Genomic DNA, 15,568 nt, shown 5'->3' on the forward strand with positions numbered 1-15,568 from the left:
TAGCCAGGTGCGGGTTGGTCTCTTCTCTCTAGCAACAAGCAGCAGAACAAGGGGACACAGTCTCAAGCTGCACCAGGGGAAGTTTAGGCTCGAGGTGAGGAGAAAGTTCTTCACAGAGAGAGTTGTTAGCCATTGGAATGTGCTGCCCAGGGAGGTGGTGGAGTCACCATCCCTGGAGGGGTTCAAGACGGGATTGGACGTGGCACTTGGTGCCGTGGTCTAGTCATGAGGTCTGTGGTGACAGGTTGGACTTGATGATCTTTGAGGTCTCTTCCAACCTTGGTGATACTGTGATTCTGTAAAAGAGATGAGTTTTTATTCAAGAGGGGTAGGGGAAAGAATTTCAGATTTTCTAAAGGAAAATGAGAAAAATTCCAGGATTCAAAACTTCTGTTTCATGCCTTGCTCCTTCTCCTGTATTTCCTTTGTGATGAAACAAATCTAACTGGGATAGTCCCTAGAGGACTTCTTGGAGATGAGTTTTTATTTATCTGATTTTTTTCCAAACCATTTGTCCCTCTGCTGCAAACCATCTTTACTTCTTCAACCACTTTTTTGAGTTAGGATGCACTTGTCCTCTGTAGCTGCAGCATGTTGTTGGTTTTTTTAAGTGACTCCATACTTACTGTGTTGTTCTGGATCACCTGATCTATGCATCTTGAGCTTTTTTTATTGTTGTGGGTTTTGTTGTTGTTGTTATTGTTTTTAACTGAAACTGTGCTGAGAAAACTATTGATGTGCTCCAGGGGGATCATCTCTTCTAGCCTCCAACAAGCTTAGAATTGAGATATTTAAAGAGTCTTCTGCTGTTCTAGTTGATCATTGACTGATGAAGACCATAATAGATGATTAAGTACCTCTTAAATATGCTGGGATATTGCTTCCACTATTTTTCCAGCTGGAAAGAGGAATATAAAAGGACAAAATGCAAATTGATATCCTTATGATTCTGGCAGTTCAGTTCACATTGTTGGTTTAATGGAGCACTGAAATGAAAGGACAGTAAAGTGGCCTCAGGAGCCAGAGTCAGATTGATGCTCATGTTGAAGTTGTTTGTTTGTTTGCTGTTCTCTAGGGCTGCTTTGTCTTTAAACCAAGCCCCAAGAAGAGAAGGTTGTCTCATAAACCAGGTGAGTGTTTTGATGCATGTTTCTGTGCTTGAGAAGAGTTAATCCTGGAAGGTTCACCACATCTGATTGAGTTCTGCCATAACTGCATGAGGATTTATTTTGCTCTTTGATGTCAATACACAGAGAGAGTGATTGCCCATTGGAATGGGCTGCCCGAGGAGGTGGTGCAGTCACCATCCCTGGAGGTGCTCAGGAGGAGACTTGATAGGGTGCTTGGTTGCATGGTTTAGTTGGTTGGGTGGTGTTTTATGATAGGTTGGACATGATGATCTTGAAGGTCTCTTCCAACCTGGTTTATTCTATTCTATTGCTGAAACTCATTTCTTCAGAGGAACCCCAGCAAATTGTTGGCTAGTGTAAGTGTTTGGGGTTTTTTCGTCTCCAGTCATCAGGATAGCATAGCTATTTTTGTCATGCCATGTTTAGGGTTTTTTTAACAAGAAAACTCCCTTCCATGCTATCACAAATGGTTTGCTGACTGAAAAACTATTTGTCTGAAGAGTCTGAATGAGCCACTTGGAAGTCATGTGAGTCAGAAAAGATATCCCATTCCTAAGTGTGGTGGGTTGAGAGAGAAGGCCCAGCTTTCCCTCCCCCACAGCCTCCAACGGTCACACTAAGTCTTATCAAATTCTGGATAGTTTGTTTAAGTTTCTTCAGGAAAAGAAAGACAAGCTATTTGTGAAGATCCCAAGGCTTCTGCCCATGAGTATTTGTTATGTGTATTTTCTCCAGCCTGTATGCTGTGTATACAGACTTCTTGTCATTTGAAGAATATGGACACTTACTCGAGCCACAAATAATGCTGCTTAAATAGCTGTTGTTTGAGACTCAGGGAGGAAATTTACTATTCAGTTAAACTTCTTCTTGGCATCACTAGAGCTGTCAAAAGGTCTGACAATTTGTATTATAAAAAGTAGAGGGAAAAGTAGTAGGCCAGATCTTTGTGGCAATCACCACATGCTCATTCATTACTGGAGGGTCTTACTACAACACCGGCTTTAAAATGGATCCCAAGTTGTTTGTGCCATGGAGAGTTGGTACATCTGTGTAGCTCAGGGATCAAGAAGCAGGGAAATAGAATCCAGTCTGTCACTCCAAGTTACTGCAGGATAAATAAATCCACCAGCCAAGACCTGTGCACTTAAATCACATTGAAATGTTGCCCCTTGCTAATCTTGCAAAACCAAACCCATAGTATCCAGTAATGTTTGGATAAATCCTGCCAGAGGTGCTGATGCTTGGAGACAGAAGAATAAATATGGCTCAGCTGGCCCTGAAAGAGAGATGAAGGTGAGCTAGTTTGGCTGTTCACAGCAGTTGGTTAGAATGGTACTCTAAATAAAGAGTATTTTGATGTGCATCCTTCCAGTTAGTTAAGGGGAGATGGAGGATGAGAGGTACCACTTGTTCCTCATTTATATATCTCTTCTGGGGGGCAGTTTATGCTGCTGAAGATTGAAGATCCTCATCAACTGCTTGTCTAAAGATCAGACCACTGCTGGTGCTCCATCCAATGGCCACCAAATAGACATTAAGGCCTAGCAATTTGACTTTTTTGCATGCATATATTTAAGAAAAAAACCCCAAATTGTTAATGTTTTAATGTTGCCTTGCAGTTAAGGACTGTTTACTTAACCTTCAGTCTTTGTGCTCTCCTGGGTGGTGGTAGTGAAGTCTGAAACCTACACCAGGCCTGCTAAATGTGTGTTGGGAGTAGGAAGATGGCTCCAAAGTAGTGCCTTTTTTTTTTGCATTTTTTGTTGGTGGTGCTTGTTTGTTTGTTTTGGGGCTTTATTTGTTTGGGGTTTAGTGGTGGTTGGTTGGATTTTTGGTTGTTGTTTTGTTTTTTTTAAGGGAAGTGTAAATTGTTTGAATATGGGAGGAAATACAACAAGAAAATTCTCACTCGTTTGTGCTAGTTTCTGTTTGTTCTCTCATCTGACTTCCAGCTCCGTCTATTCCCTTTTCCAGCTGTAAGCTGGAGGAGAGTTTCTGTGCTCACATCTGTGAGGCAGAGCAGCACCTGGGAAGCCAGATGTACTCAGAAAGTGTGCCAAGACACTGTTTTACCAAAAAAGGATCTGATTCTCTTTCTCTTTTTCATAAAGAGCATGCATGGAAGTGAAAGGCAATTTAGAGACGAGCCAGAAAAGCATACCTGGTTTGCACTGAAGAGTTTTGCTGGCATAGTGGTTAAACCTATTTTGAAAGTAAATAAACTTGTATTTCATTTAACCTGACAGTTGCCATACTGGTTTTTAGGACATTGGTGTTAGCTGCATCTTCCAAGGGGAAAAGAGAGGATTTTCATGCGTCCTTGCAAGCCTTTATAGTTCATATCTAACTGTAATAGTGAAGGAAGATTGAATCTTTAATAGGTGAAAGAGAGCCACAAAACTTTCTGAAGCAAGGGAAAGATTTGTGTTCTTTTAAATTTTATTTCATTTTAAGAATAAAGGCTGCCCTGATCTGGCCCTTGGCTCATCTGGGACTTGGGAAAAACAGCCACTTCTTTGCCTTCTGCTTGCACGCTTGGGTTAATATGTTCCATTTGTTCCCTTGCTTATTCTGCCAGATACCAGCAGTAAATCAATTGGTGGGGAGAAAATTCATCTCCCTTAGATATATGTGTATATGAAGATGCTATTTTTAATTTTTGATGATCTCACTTGTGCTTGCCTTTGCTTTCTGTCTTTCTAGATCATGGTTTTGGAGAAGAAAAGGGTGATTCAGAGGACAGTGAGCTGCGGTTTGCTACTTGTCAGTCCTTATGGAGTAAGATCAAAGCAGAAACAGAGGTGAGTCGTGCACCTCATACTGAAATAGTGCTTTGCATTTGTAACAATGCTGCTTCCATCTTTGTTTCTGGAGATCCTGTGTTTTGCATGCTTAAAAGGGCAATTAGGTAAAGCAGTAAAAGGGCAAGAAATATTGACTGAGACTGAAATCCCTGTCCAGAATATAAATTAGCAATAAGTCCCTCAATTATACATTACTTCTAACCACAGAACTGTGTGCTTTTGGTACTTCAAGCTGCTGCCTCCTAGATTCTCTTCTTACTAATTGTCCTTTTTATTAATTCCTGGCATACTGCTGTTTTCTGCCTTCAGCACTCCCTACCTGCCTTCAGTGCTTGCCAGCTGTCTGAGGATTTTGGGTTGCTCTTGACCTCTGTGGCCTCAGTGTTACAAGGTTCATAGCAGCCCAGGATTCACAGTGGATTTGTATTGAATACAACTGTATGGATGTCAAAGACTGAATAACACAGCTGCAAGCATAGTCTATTGAAATAGTGTGCCCAGTGTCAGTGGGGTTTCCTGGTGGGAATCAAAGTTAATTTCATACAGAACTGTGGCCTCCTAATTGTCATGTGTTAGATGGCATGCTGCTGTTATGTCCCTGTAGCCAGCTGGCTTGCATTATAGTATGAATAATTGTTTCTGTACAGCAGGGATTTCCTCTTCTGTTCAGTGTCAAGGATTCTGGGCAAGTATTCCATATTCCTTTGCCTGCTGTTGGGCTCTGGACATTATGAGAATTTTCCCTCCACAGCTTGTTTAGGGATGTACAGTAGAAGCCAGCTGGATGTAGCTTACAATTTGTACCCTTGGGGTAAACTCATAAATTCCTCTGATTCTGTTCCTACTATTCCATGATCCATCTCACTTTGACTAGTCAGCACCCTTTTCATACATACATAGAATACATACATAGAATAAACCAGGTTGGAAGAGACCTTCAAGATCATCGCGTCCAACCCATCAACCAATCCAACACCGCCCAAGCAACTAACCCACAGCACCAAGTACCCCGTCAAGTCTTCTCCTAAAAACCTCCAGTGATGGTGACTCCACCACCTCCCCAGGCAGCCCATTCCAATGTGCAATCACTCTTTCTGTATAGAACTTTTTTCTAACATCCAGCCTGAACCTCCCCTGGCGCAGCCTGAGACTGTGTCCTCTTGTTCTGGTACTGCTTGCCTGGGAGAAGAGACCAACATCCGTCTGTCTACAACCTCCCTTCAGGTAGTTGTAGAGAGTAATAAGGTCACCCCTGAGTCTCCTCTTCTCCAGGCTAAGCAACCCCAGCTCCCTCAGCCTCTCCTCGTAGGGCTTATGTTCCAAACCCCTCACCAACTTTGTTGCTCTTCTCTGGACTCGTTCCAGCAAGTCAACATCCTTCCTAAACTGAGGGGCCCTCACATCCAGGTTGTACAAAGCACTGCACTGATTATAGAGAACACAGACAAGTTTGTGGAGGTATGTTTGGTATCTTCCACCTAACTGCTTCAGCTTGATGGGTTAGCTACCAGCATTGGCAGTAATGCTAGCAGCTGCACAGTGGACTATAGGGAAGATGACATTCTATAGCTACTTCTTGAAGAGTTTTTCTTGGATCTTCTTTCCTTGGCACAGTATTGCCAAAGCTTTTGAGGCAGTGCCTCTACACAGCCAACAGTGGCTCAGGATTTTCAGATTGAAGAAGTGGTGGTTTATTTCCTATTTCTCTAAGGATTTCTCCCAGAAGAGCAGACACAGCCCATCATAGCCAAAGTCTCCCTTAACTACTCAGAAACACAGAGCCATTGTCATCTAGAAAATCACCTGTTCTAGATCTCCCACCCTTATTTTCTTTGAGATTTCTAGGAGTTTGACTTTCTTCTAATCTTCCTATTCTTCTGTTCTTCCTCCTCCTGGTGGAAGACAGTTCATCCTACATTGACAAATTGATATGGGCCTTGCCATAGAGTTTGGTTTGTCCATGAGTAGACTTCCTGGAGTTACTTTTATTGCTATGCATAGGATTTTCTTTATCCATCTTAGGGGGCATCTCATCTTTCTCTTTTTTAATGCATTTTGAATTACCATCCTTTTATCCCACTGCTGGCAAGCTTGGAGGTGATGATTGTTCTTAGACATGAAATTGTGTGATAATTCAGGTTGGAGAGAACCCTGGAAAGTCTTTAGTCTGAACTCCTGCTAGAGGTGGCCTTTGGTACCTCATTTAAAATCCACTGCCACGTGCCTCACTACTTGCTGCTAATAAATCTAGATGATGATTTTATTGGGGTTGGGGGTTTAATCTTGTTTCTAACATCTGTGGTCTGGAGAATATATTAATATATTGAACTTCAGAGTACATTTGGTTTTTTAATGTCCTAGCAGAAGGCTAGACTTAGGACTAGGAGAGATTTTTTCAAAGGCCCATACATAATAAAAGAAATATAAAAAGCTGCCACTGTATATCTGTTTCTACAAGTTTTATCTCACCTTTCTTTATATTCCTGTCAATACATATTGCATGAAAATCATCCAGAAGGGCAAAAGAGCGTAGCAAATGTGGCAGTTTTATGGTTTAATATTTTTTTTTCCTATGAAACATACATAATGCCTTCCTTGCTTTCATCCTGAATTGGATTTGGAGAAGATGAACATTTTGCTGTCATTTTGCTGTCAGTCATTTGGATCCCTCAGAAAAATGTTTATGTGCATTTGGTAAGCCAAGAGGGAAATAATAACAATTTTCATGAACATCCTTTTGGAAAGTAATGATACTGCTTTATTGCTCCTGTGTCACTCACATCTTGGCAGTGTGTTGGTCTCCCCTTTATAACTTGCAGTGTGACAACACAGTTAAACTCATTTGCTTTCTAAGTTATTGTTGAGGTATCTGACCACAAGTTCCAAGGTGGGAAGTGTCTGTTTTCCACCCAGTGAATAAAGGAATGTTTTTATAGCTCACACCTGTAGTGAGTTCATCCTGACTGAATGCCAGGTCCCCACCAAAGCTGCTCTGTCACTTATCTCGACAGGGGAGAACAAATACAATGAAAGGCTTGTGAATTGAGATAAAGACAGGGAGATCACTCAGCAATTACCATCAGAGGCAAACCAGACTTGCTTTGGGGATAGATTAGTTTAATTTCTTACCAAATTGGAGTAAGATAATGAGAAACCCAAATCTTAAACCCCTTCCCCACCACCCCCACCCCTCCCTTCTTCCTAAGGGGTCCCAGCTTTCTTCAGGCATCCACTTGCTTTGGCATGGGGTCCTCCATGGGATGCAGGTGGATATCTGCCCCACTATTAATCTCCATGGGCTGCATGATCTTCATGCATGCACTTCAACACACGCTGCTCTGGTGCCTTTCTCTCCGTCGCTGACTTTGGTATCCAAGAGTTGTGTCTCTCACATATTCTCACTCCTCTCTCTGGCTGCAGTTCTTCTGCAGCAACCTGTTCCATTTCTTAAATATATTATCACAGAGGCACTACCACCATTGCTCATGGGTTTAGCCTTGGCCAGTGGAAGATCCATCTTGGAGCTGGCTGCCATTGAGTATTGGATGCAGAGAAACTTATGGCTGCTTCTCACTGAAGCCTGTACCCTACTCTAGCTACCAAAACCCAATACAACAGGAAAACTTAGCTTTACTTAACATTTTGCCCTGGAGTTTTAAGGATTAAAAATCATGAAGGAGAGGAGAAAGAGAAAGAAGTTATTCTGGTGTTTCCACATTTTAATAAATGAAATATCTCCTTTTTTGTTCTTGTTTGCAGCAAATACAGGAAGACTTGAATAAGCAGTTATTTGATAATCTAGTAAGTTTTTTGAGGCAGTCTCATTCTGACTTCCAAGAGAAGACCACAGAATGGACTCGTGGGATGAAGCCCAGAGAAATCCCTACTGCAGCTCTTGTTTTAGGTAATTTTTACATTTTGTTATGTACATCTGCTTAAAACTGACACAGAGGTCAAAGCAAAACACATTGCTGGCTTCCAGCAATTACTGTGAGCAGTATCAGCTTCAGAAATCTTAGCAGAAGAGATTGGGCTGGGAGAAGGAAGCAGGGTAAGACATTCTCTTTTGTCTCAATGTCCAGTAAGTTAACACCTTTGCTGAAGGGCTGTCTGAGGCAACTGGTAGTGACTTGGGCTTTTTCTCTTGAGGCAGGAGTAGTGGAGATGCCTTGATTCTGTCTCAGTTTCTGCCACCAATACAGGTGGTGGTTTCTATAACGAACCATGGAGTCCTACAGCTTCTGTATTTCTGATACATGTTCTTGCAGTGCATCTTTACATGTAGGAAAGCAGTATCATTGTCTTGGACAAATAGCAGAGGGTGAAGAAAATAGCTGAAGTTCTTACTCTTGGAGTTGGTGAAGGTCTGAAGGGTGTTTTTTTGGTTGGTTGTGGGGTTGGGTTTGTTTGGTTTGGGTTGGGGTTTTTTTTGTTGTTGTTTGGGGTTGGTTTGTTTGTTTCATTTGTTTCTGCCTCCCTGACCACCACCCCCACTCTATAAACTAATCCTGAACCTGATTCAAGGCAACTTGATTCCATTTTCAGTGGATCATTTTAGGGAATATAAAATCAGACCTATGCTTCAAATTAACAAGGCCTGGAAAGTAATCTGCTTTTGTAGGTAGTAGAAAGTGTGAAGCTCCTGCTCTGAATGTTTCTGTGGAATAACCTGTGAATTCCTTTCTTGAGGGGCTTGTTCTTTTTCTGTTGTTTGTTTACTAATGTTGTTAACAAATGCAGTAAATATTGCATAGTTCTTGGGAAATTCAGAGAGTAGTTCATACTAACTTGTAATTTTCCTTCTTACATAAGCCATGTGAGGATCCAGGTCTCAAGTGTATGCAGCTGCTCTTTAGAGACGGTGAATTTCATCTTGTTGTCTGCAGACTCTAGATGACTGGGAATGGCTTCTGAGGGTATGAGTAGCAGAGGAGTTGGAAAACAAATCCTACTCCTTGCAGGATTACACCCTTGAGAAATCTTACTCTAAAAACAAATTTCCCCTCAGAATGTAAGAGGGGTCTTTGCAGTGATTCCCTCTTCCTTTGTAATCAGCTAATATTAACATGAATGCCTAATCTTGTGCTAGTTTTTCATCTTTCTTCCTAGGTGATGTTGTGCTTTTTCATACCTTCCTTGAATATTTGAAGTCTCTTTTGGAGTTCCATTGTTGTCTGCTCTCCAGTTAATTTTTCAGTCGTGGTCACAAATCACAGGAAAATTGCCCTTTAAAATTTGTCTTTTTTCCTAGGTGTAAATGTTACAGATCACAACTTGACTTTTAGAAGTCTCTCTGAAGTCCTTCAGAATAACATTACTCCTTATATAGCCTTGCTGGAAGCCAAAGATTGTGCAGGTAAATACTGCAGTAGCTTTGCTGCTTCTTCTAGGTAAACTATTTAATGAGCTAGAAATTACAGCTTTTGTCCCCAGATGTGAGAATAATGGAATGGAGAGACCATGAAGACTTTCTAAAGATATACTTGACTCCATGTTAGCATAGCAGTAATGCCTTCTGTATTTTAAGAGAGATTCAGTTCCAGTTTAAAACAATGAAGATTGAAATGCTACTTAACTGTGACACGTGTCAGAACATGCTGCTTGGTGTATTGCATGTTGATACTGTAGGCTGGTTTTCTTCTTGTTTAATTGCACAGTGTGTGCATGCATTCCACCTTTTAAATGCTTAGTCACATTAGTACAGTGAGGGAATGGGTAGAAAAGAGAAATGGAGAAAAGAATGCTCTGGGGAGATTCAAATACCTGCATTTCAATACCTGAAGGGGACCTACAGGAAGGCTGGGGAAGGACTGTTTAGAAGGGCTTGTACTGATAGGACATGGGGCAGTGGTTTTAAACTGGAGCAGGGTAGATTTAGGTTGGGTATAAGATGAAAGTTCTTTGCAAAGAGAGTGGTAAAATACTGTAACAGGTTGCCCAGGGATGTAGGCAACACAGAGATGAGGCCCAACCCTTGGAGACATTCAAGGTCAAACTTGAAGGGGCCCTGAGCAACCTGATCTAGGTGGCGATGCTCCTACTCACATCAGGGGAATGTTGAACAAGATGACCTTAAAAGGTCACTTCCAACCTGATGCATTCTATGATTCTGTAAAATACATTTTATCCCACTCCTGTTGCTCCTCTTTTTTTTCTTTTTTTTTTAATGTTTTAATGTAAAAAGATCAAGTTATGGCAGCATCCCCAGATCCAAGGATTGCCTGTCTTATTTTTAGGTCATTTCAACAGCATGTGGCAGGAGTTCAGGAAAGGTGCAGTGCCAACATCTTAGCCTGAGCTTTTACTATCTAGGCTAATTAGTAGGATAGTTTTTATTACATTAACAACATGCATATCTTGAATACCTTCAAGCTTTCTGGAACATGAGATGGGCGTTCTGGAAAGAGGAGAATCATTAGAAAAGTGAGAAACTGCTAACTTGGGGTAGTTTTCTTAGAATATGAGTTAGATGTTTTGTTATTCAGTAACACTTCTCCTTGTTACCTGTCTAAAAATGTTTTGTGAAGGCATAAAAAATCTCATGCAGAAGCTGATGGGGCAGCTGATGAACTGCCATATAGATGAGGACTCATTGGAAGATGAAGATTATGTGCAGGTGTCCCAGAAGAGAATACGTTGTTCAATGACAACTCTTGTCAGCTGGTATGAAAGTGTTACAAAGGTAGGATAGCTTTTCCTTTAATAATAAGTGAGATTGAGGTGATTTGAATATAAATCTTTTGAAGAGAGACTGAAGGAGCTGGGGCTGTTTGATTTGAAAAAGAGGGGGCTGAAGAGAGACCTCATTGTTCTCTACAGCTACTTCAGAGAACACTGTGGAGAAGCTGGGGCTGGTCTCTCCTCACAGGTAATTAGTGATAGAAAAGAGGGAATGGCCCCAAGCTACAACTGGGTAGGTTTAGATTGGACATTGGGGGAAAAAATTTAATGGAAATAGTGGTTAGGCCTTGGAATGTGCTGCCCAGGGAGGTGGTTGAGTCCCCAACCCTGGATGTGTTTCAAGGTGGCTTGGACGTGGTGCTTGGGGATATGGTTTAGGGCTGAACCTTACAGAGTAGGGTTATTGGTTGGACTTGGTGAACTCGAGGTTCTTTTCCAGCCTGAATGTTTCTCTGATTCTGTGATAAATCTGTAATGTATACAGCAAATGTGGAGTTAGTTTTTGGTGAGGGGTGAATGTTGGAATTCTGAAAACCAAGCAAAAAGTACTATTTTGTGACCTAACTGGAACTAGAAGCTTAAAATGCAATCTCAGCTTCATTAAAGCCGTGCAGGTGAAAGGCTTCATGTTAGTGCTAACGTGCCATTCTGTCATCTGCCACCCACTCTACATTGAGGAGGAGTGTATTTAATAAAGCTAATGAAGTTTAAGTTTTGCTTCTGTTATGAGTAGAAGTTGGAACTGATTTTATGACTTCGTCAGAGCAGTATGTTCAACAAAAATTTAGTGAAGTATGTGCTCCTTTTATTGCAGGCTAAAGATAGAGGAAATCAACAATGTGTGTGTGCAGAACTCAAATTATCTCCCTCAATCTCAACAGAATTTCACTAGTTCTGTTCCACTGAGCTATTCTTACCTTAGTTGGAATGTGGATCCTTAGAATTTGTTTATTCTTTATGCTGTGCCAAACAGAAGGAAGAAAAATTGCAATTCTAGATTCTAATTGCAACTGTAGCAAAAAATCAGTCATGTCCCTTTGGAGTGTTGTAATATGATGGACATGATTAGGTCTTTTCATTTTACTGTCTTCTGTTTATTAATACCTAAAAAATTTGCTTTAAAGAAAACAGATTCTGGAACTCCAAGCAAAAGAACAAGTCCTTCTTCTAGTCATGGGCAATATCCTCCAGTTGTAGTTATATTAAAAGACATGGAGAGTTTCAGCACAAAAGTACTTCAAGACTTCATAGTCATCAGCAGGTAACATGATCTGATGTTTAATTCTTCCACTCCTTTAACAGTTTTCTATTTGCAGCTGTTTCAAAGGGTAACAATGAGGCCAGGGGAGAGCTGGAATCGAATGCTGCTTCTTTGCAGCAGTGATTGAGTAAAACTAAATTTGGTAGGTTTGGGGGACAAATTATCCTTAAGCTAACTTTGGCATTCTGAACCAGAGTGCCTGAGGGGCTGGGTTGAGATACTGAGTGATTGGCTTCATTCTTTACATAAGAGGATTTTATAGGTATTGTTTGTTAGAGAACCTGTGATTGTGAAACTAATTATTTAAGATACCAAATCTTCCTTCTGTAGACTTCTAAAGTTATTTTCAGAGGAGTTCTTTGTTTCCTTGGAGGCTTTTTCGGTTAGACTACTGATGTAATGCTGCTTAAAGGTTACAAGATTGCAAACAGAAGTATATAAAACTCACCCAGAGAGTTTCTCAGTGTTGACCAGGATCTCTAGGGAGTAGCTGACAACTTCAGGTGCTCCTGTGCTCATGTCCTTCCTTAATCAGTCTTCCTTAATATCATCTCTAATAAAAAATTCATTCTGTTCTCCAAAAATAATATCTTGCACTTAGTATCCAGGTTGAAATTACAGTTGCAGCAGAATTGGGACTGCAGTTGTACACTTATTTCAGCTGCAGTGTGCACAATGGCATTACCTCTGGACAAGCCTAGGCAATTTCACTAGCTGAGAGACCCACAATAAAAACATTTTCCTACTTCAAATCTAACAGGTGGCTTCTCTAGGGAGCATTTCAAGAAGTAAAATGACAACTGTGCAATTATCTGGAAATCATTAGGATGTAAAGCAGTGAAAAATGAGGTTTCAATTAAGTGTTGTGTTTAATTTTGCTTATTGTGGCAAGGATAAATACCTAATTATAAGCATATGGGATATAGATGAAGTTCAGTTCATGTCTGTCAGTCTGCTACTTGCAAGTACACTTTTTTGGTAACAGAGAATGTGTCTCTTCAGAAAAGGTTCAGAGGATTCAAATGATCTTGCAGCTGGAGAAGAGGAGACTCAGGGGTGACCTTATTACTCTCTACAACTACGTGAAGGGAGGTTGTAGACAGACGGATGTTGGTCTCTTCTCCCAGGCAAGCAGTACCAGAACAAGAGGACACAGTCTCAGGCTGCGCCAGGGGAGGTTCAGGCTGGATGTTAGAAAAAAGTTCTATACAGAAAGAGTGATTGCACATTGGAATGGGCTGCCTGGGGAGGTGGTGGAGTCGCCATCACTGGAGGTTTTTAGGAGAAGACTTGAAGGGGTGCTTGGTGCCGTGGGTTAGTTGTTTGGGCAGTGTTGGATTGGTTGATGGGTTGGACGCGATGATCTTGAAGGTCTCTTCCAACTTGGTTTATTCTATGTATTCTATGTATTCTATTCTAAAGATTGTCTTGAGTAAAATGAGATGGTGGGTAAAATTATTAGAGTTGTGTAATACTTAAATGTGTTTGAGGTAATTGTTGAGATGGGTTTGGTCTCCCCCATTTCAGTCTTAAACATGTTTAATAATGAAAGTGAAGTGGGTAATTGTGAGAGATTCCTCTGATTTGTTCACCACAAGATCCAGTTTCTCTCCAGTGTTATTTCATGTTACCCACAGTAATAGGTGAAGTTTGTTTTCATATTTAAGTATCTAGCAATGACTTTTGAGGCCCTGGAGAAATGGAGTAATTGCAGGATAACAAAACACCAGCTTGCTGTGGTGAATACAGAGGAAAAGAATAAATGCTCAATTTTAACCTAGAAGATACTTAAGAGAGCAGAATTTCTACCTTACTGAAACTAATACAAGAATGGAAAATAATGATGTAATAGTGCTGGAAACATTCTTTTGCCTAATGTGTTTGCTGTTCACAAGGCATACAGCATTCAGTCCTGGTTATTAGTTCTCAAAACATGCACTTGAAAATTAGAAGAGGAATATTAAATCTGGAGAAAGCAGAATTCTTTTTTAAGTATCATGGGAACATGGAATGTTAGAGGGGTTTCATATTTATTTTAAATTTATTAGCTGTTTTCTGTTTGCTGTTTAATGTCTCTTTTTTTCCCTCTCTATTTCTTTGAAGAAAAAATAAAATTGCTCAGTTCTCTGAATATAACATTTTGAAAAGCTAGAACAAATAGAACACCCTTCACTGAGAAGATGCTTCTTATGCCACTGCCTGAAACTTGAATCCTAAAATACAGTTTAATTTGCTTTTCTGCTTTAGGGCTTTAAATGTCTGCCTTTCTTTTTCATTTTGCTCCACATCAAAACTCTTGGTTTGCTGAGAACAAATCTTTTGATTCCCCCCTTTCTGCATCGAAGCTCAATGCTGTATGTAGAACAAACAGAATGAATCTGTTTCATGATTTTCTATAATGTAACTATTATGGGTTTGTTTTGTTTTCTCTCCCATGATCTAGTCAGCATATCCATGAACTACCTCTAGTACTGATTTTTGGAATTGCTACATCTCCAATGATGATCCACAATGTGCTTCCTCACTCTGTTTCCTCTCTGCTGTGCATAGAGCTTTTCCAGTCCCTTTCCTGTAAGGATCACCTGTCTACTGTAATTGACAAGGTAAAGTCCCCTTTCTAAATAAGAGGAATGTGTGTAGATTCAAGTTCAGTGTATTTGTGTGGTCCAAAGCCTTCTGAAATGGAATCTGTTCCTGAGTTGATAGGTTTGGGGGTGGTGTGGTTTGAGCTGAAAACAGTTCTGAACTGAGGACAGAGTGAATTTACCCCAAAGGAGTAAAGAAACACACTCACACAGAATTGGAGGCCAAATAGAAATACTATTTACAAAAGTAAATCAAATACAAAAGGCACAAAAGCAAAAAGATATATATATGCATACACATTCCAAATCAGCTCAGGCCCTAGCTCCCTAGCTGGGCCCACCAAGTCAAAAGCAAGCCAAAAAACCTCCCCCCCACATGCAGCTTCAGTAGGTGCCAAGCTGGCCAAACTGCCTCCCCCCACCCAGGCAGGCCTACCAGGCCTCAATGCTTCCCCCCACAAGCCTCACTGCCCCCCACACTAGCTGAGCACCCTCGGCCCAGCTGCACAGGAAAATAGCTTGCCCTCAAGGCTGCATAAAGCTGCACTCCCCCACAAACCAGAGAGATAGCAGCCACAGTATCACAGTACATTAGAGGCTGGAAGGGACCACCAGAGATTGAGTCCAACCCCCCTGCCAAAGAAGGAACACTTAGGGTAGTCTGCACAGGAATGCATCCAGGTGGGTTTTGAAAGACTCCAGAGAAGGAGATTCCACAATCTCTCTGGGCAGCCCTGTTCCAGTGCTCTGTCACCCTCACTGTAACGAAGTTTCTCCTCATATCGAGGTGAAATCTTCTGTGTTCAATCTTGTACCTGTTGTTCCTTGTCTTATTACTGTGCACCACCAAAAAGAGCTTGGCCCCCTCCACCTGACACCCACCCCTCAGATACTGATACACATTGATCAGATTTCCTCTCAGTTTTCTCAAGACTAAACAGCCCCAGGGCTCTCAGTCTCTCTTCACAGGGGAGATGCTCAAGTCCCCTAATCACCATTGTGGCTCGCTGCTGGATTCTCTCCAGCAGGTCTCTGTCATTCTGCAGTCGCACACACCATGAGCAGAGAGGAACAACTGGCTGGGAGGTTTGCTTATATAGGGATTGC

General features: G+C 41.2%; 1 protein-coding gene across 2 annotated transcripts in view; it reads left to right on the forward strand.

Annotated features, from left to right (window-relative positions):
- Nucleotides 1-15,568, forward strand: part of ORC3 (origin recognition complex subunit 3) — a 52,480-nt gene that overhangs the window by 2,960 nt on the left and 33,952 nt on the right. For both annotated transcript variants that reach the window (XM_054162569.1, XM_054162570.1), the window contains exons 2-8: nt 1,076-1,130; nt 3,834-3,931; nt 7,694-7,838; nt 9,186-9,290; nt 10,462-10,616; nt 11,740-11,876; nt 14,320-14,479. In XM_054162569.1, coding sequence (XP_054018544.1) covers nt 1,076-1,130; nt 3,834-3,931; nt 7,694-7,838; nt 9,186-9,290; nt 10,462-10,616; nt 11,740-11,876; nt 14,320-14,479 — 855 coding nt within the window. The remainder of the gene's footprint in view (nt 1-1,075; nt 1,131-3,833; nt 3,932-7,693; nt 7,839-9,185; nt 9,291-10,461; nt 10,617-11,739; nt 11,877-14,319; nt 14,480-15,568) is intronic.

Source organism: Dryobates pubescens, chromosome 6, assembly GCF_014839835.1.
Source record: "Dryobates pubescens isolate bDryPub1 chromosome 6, bDryPub1.pri, whole genome shotgun sequence".
Taxonomy (NCBI): domain Eukaryota; kingdom Metazoa; phylum Chordata; class Aves; order Piciformes; family Picidae; genus Dryobates; species Dryobates pubescens.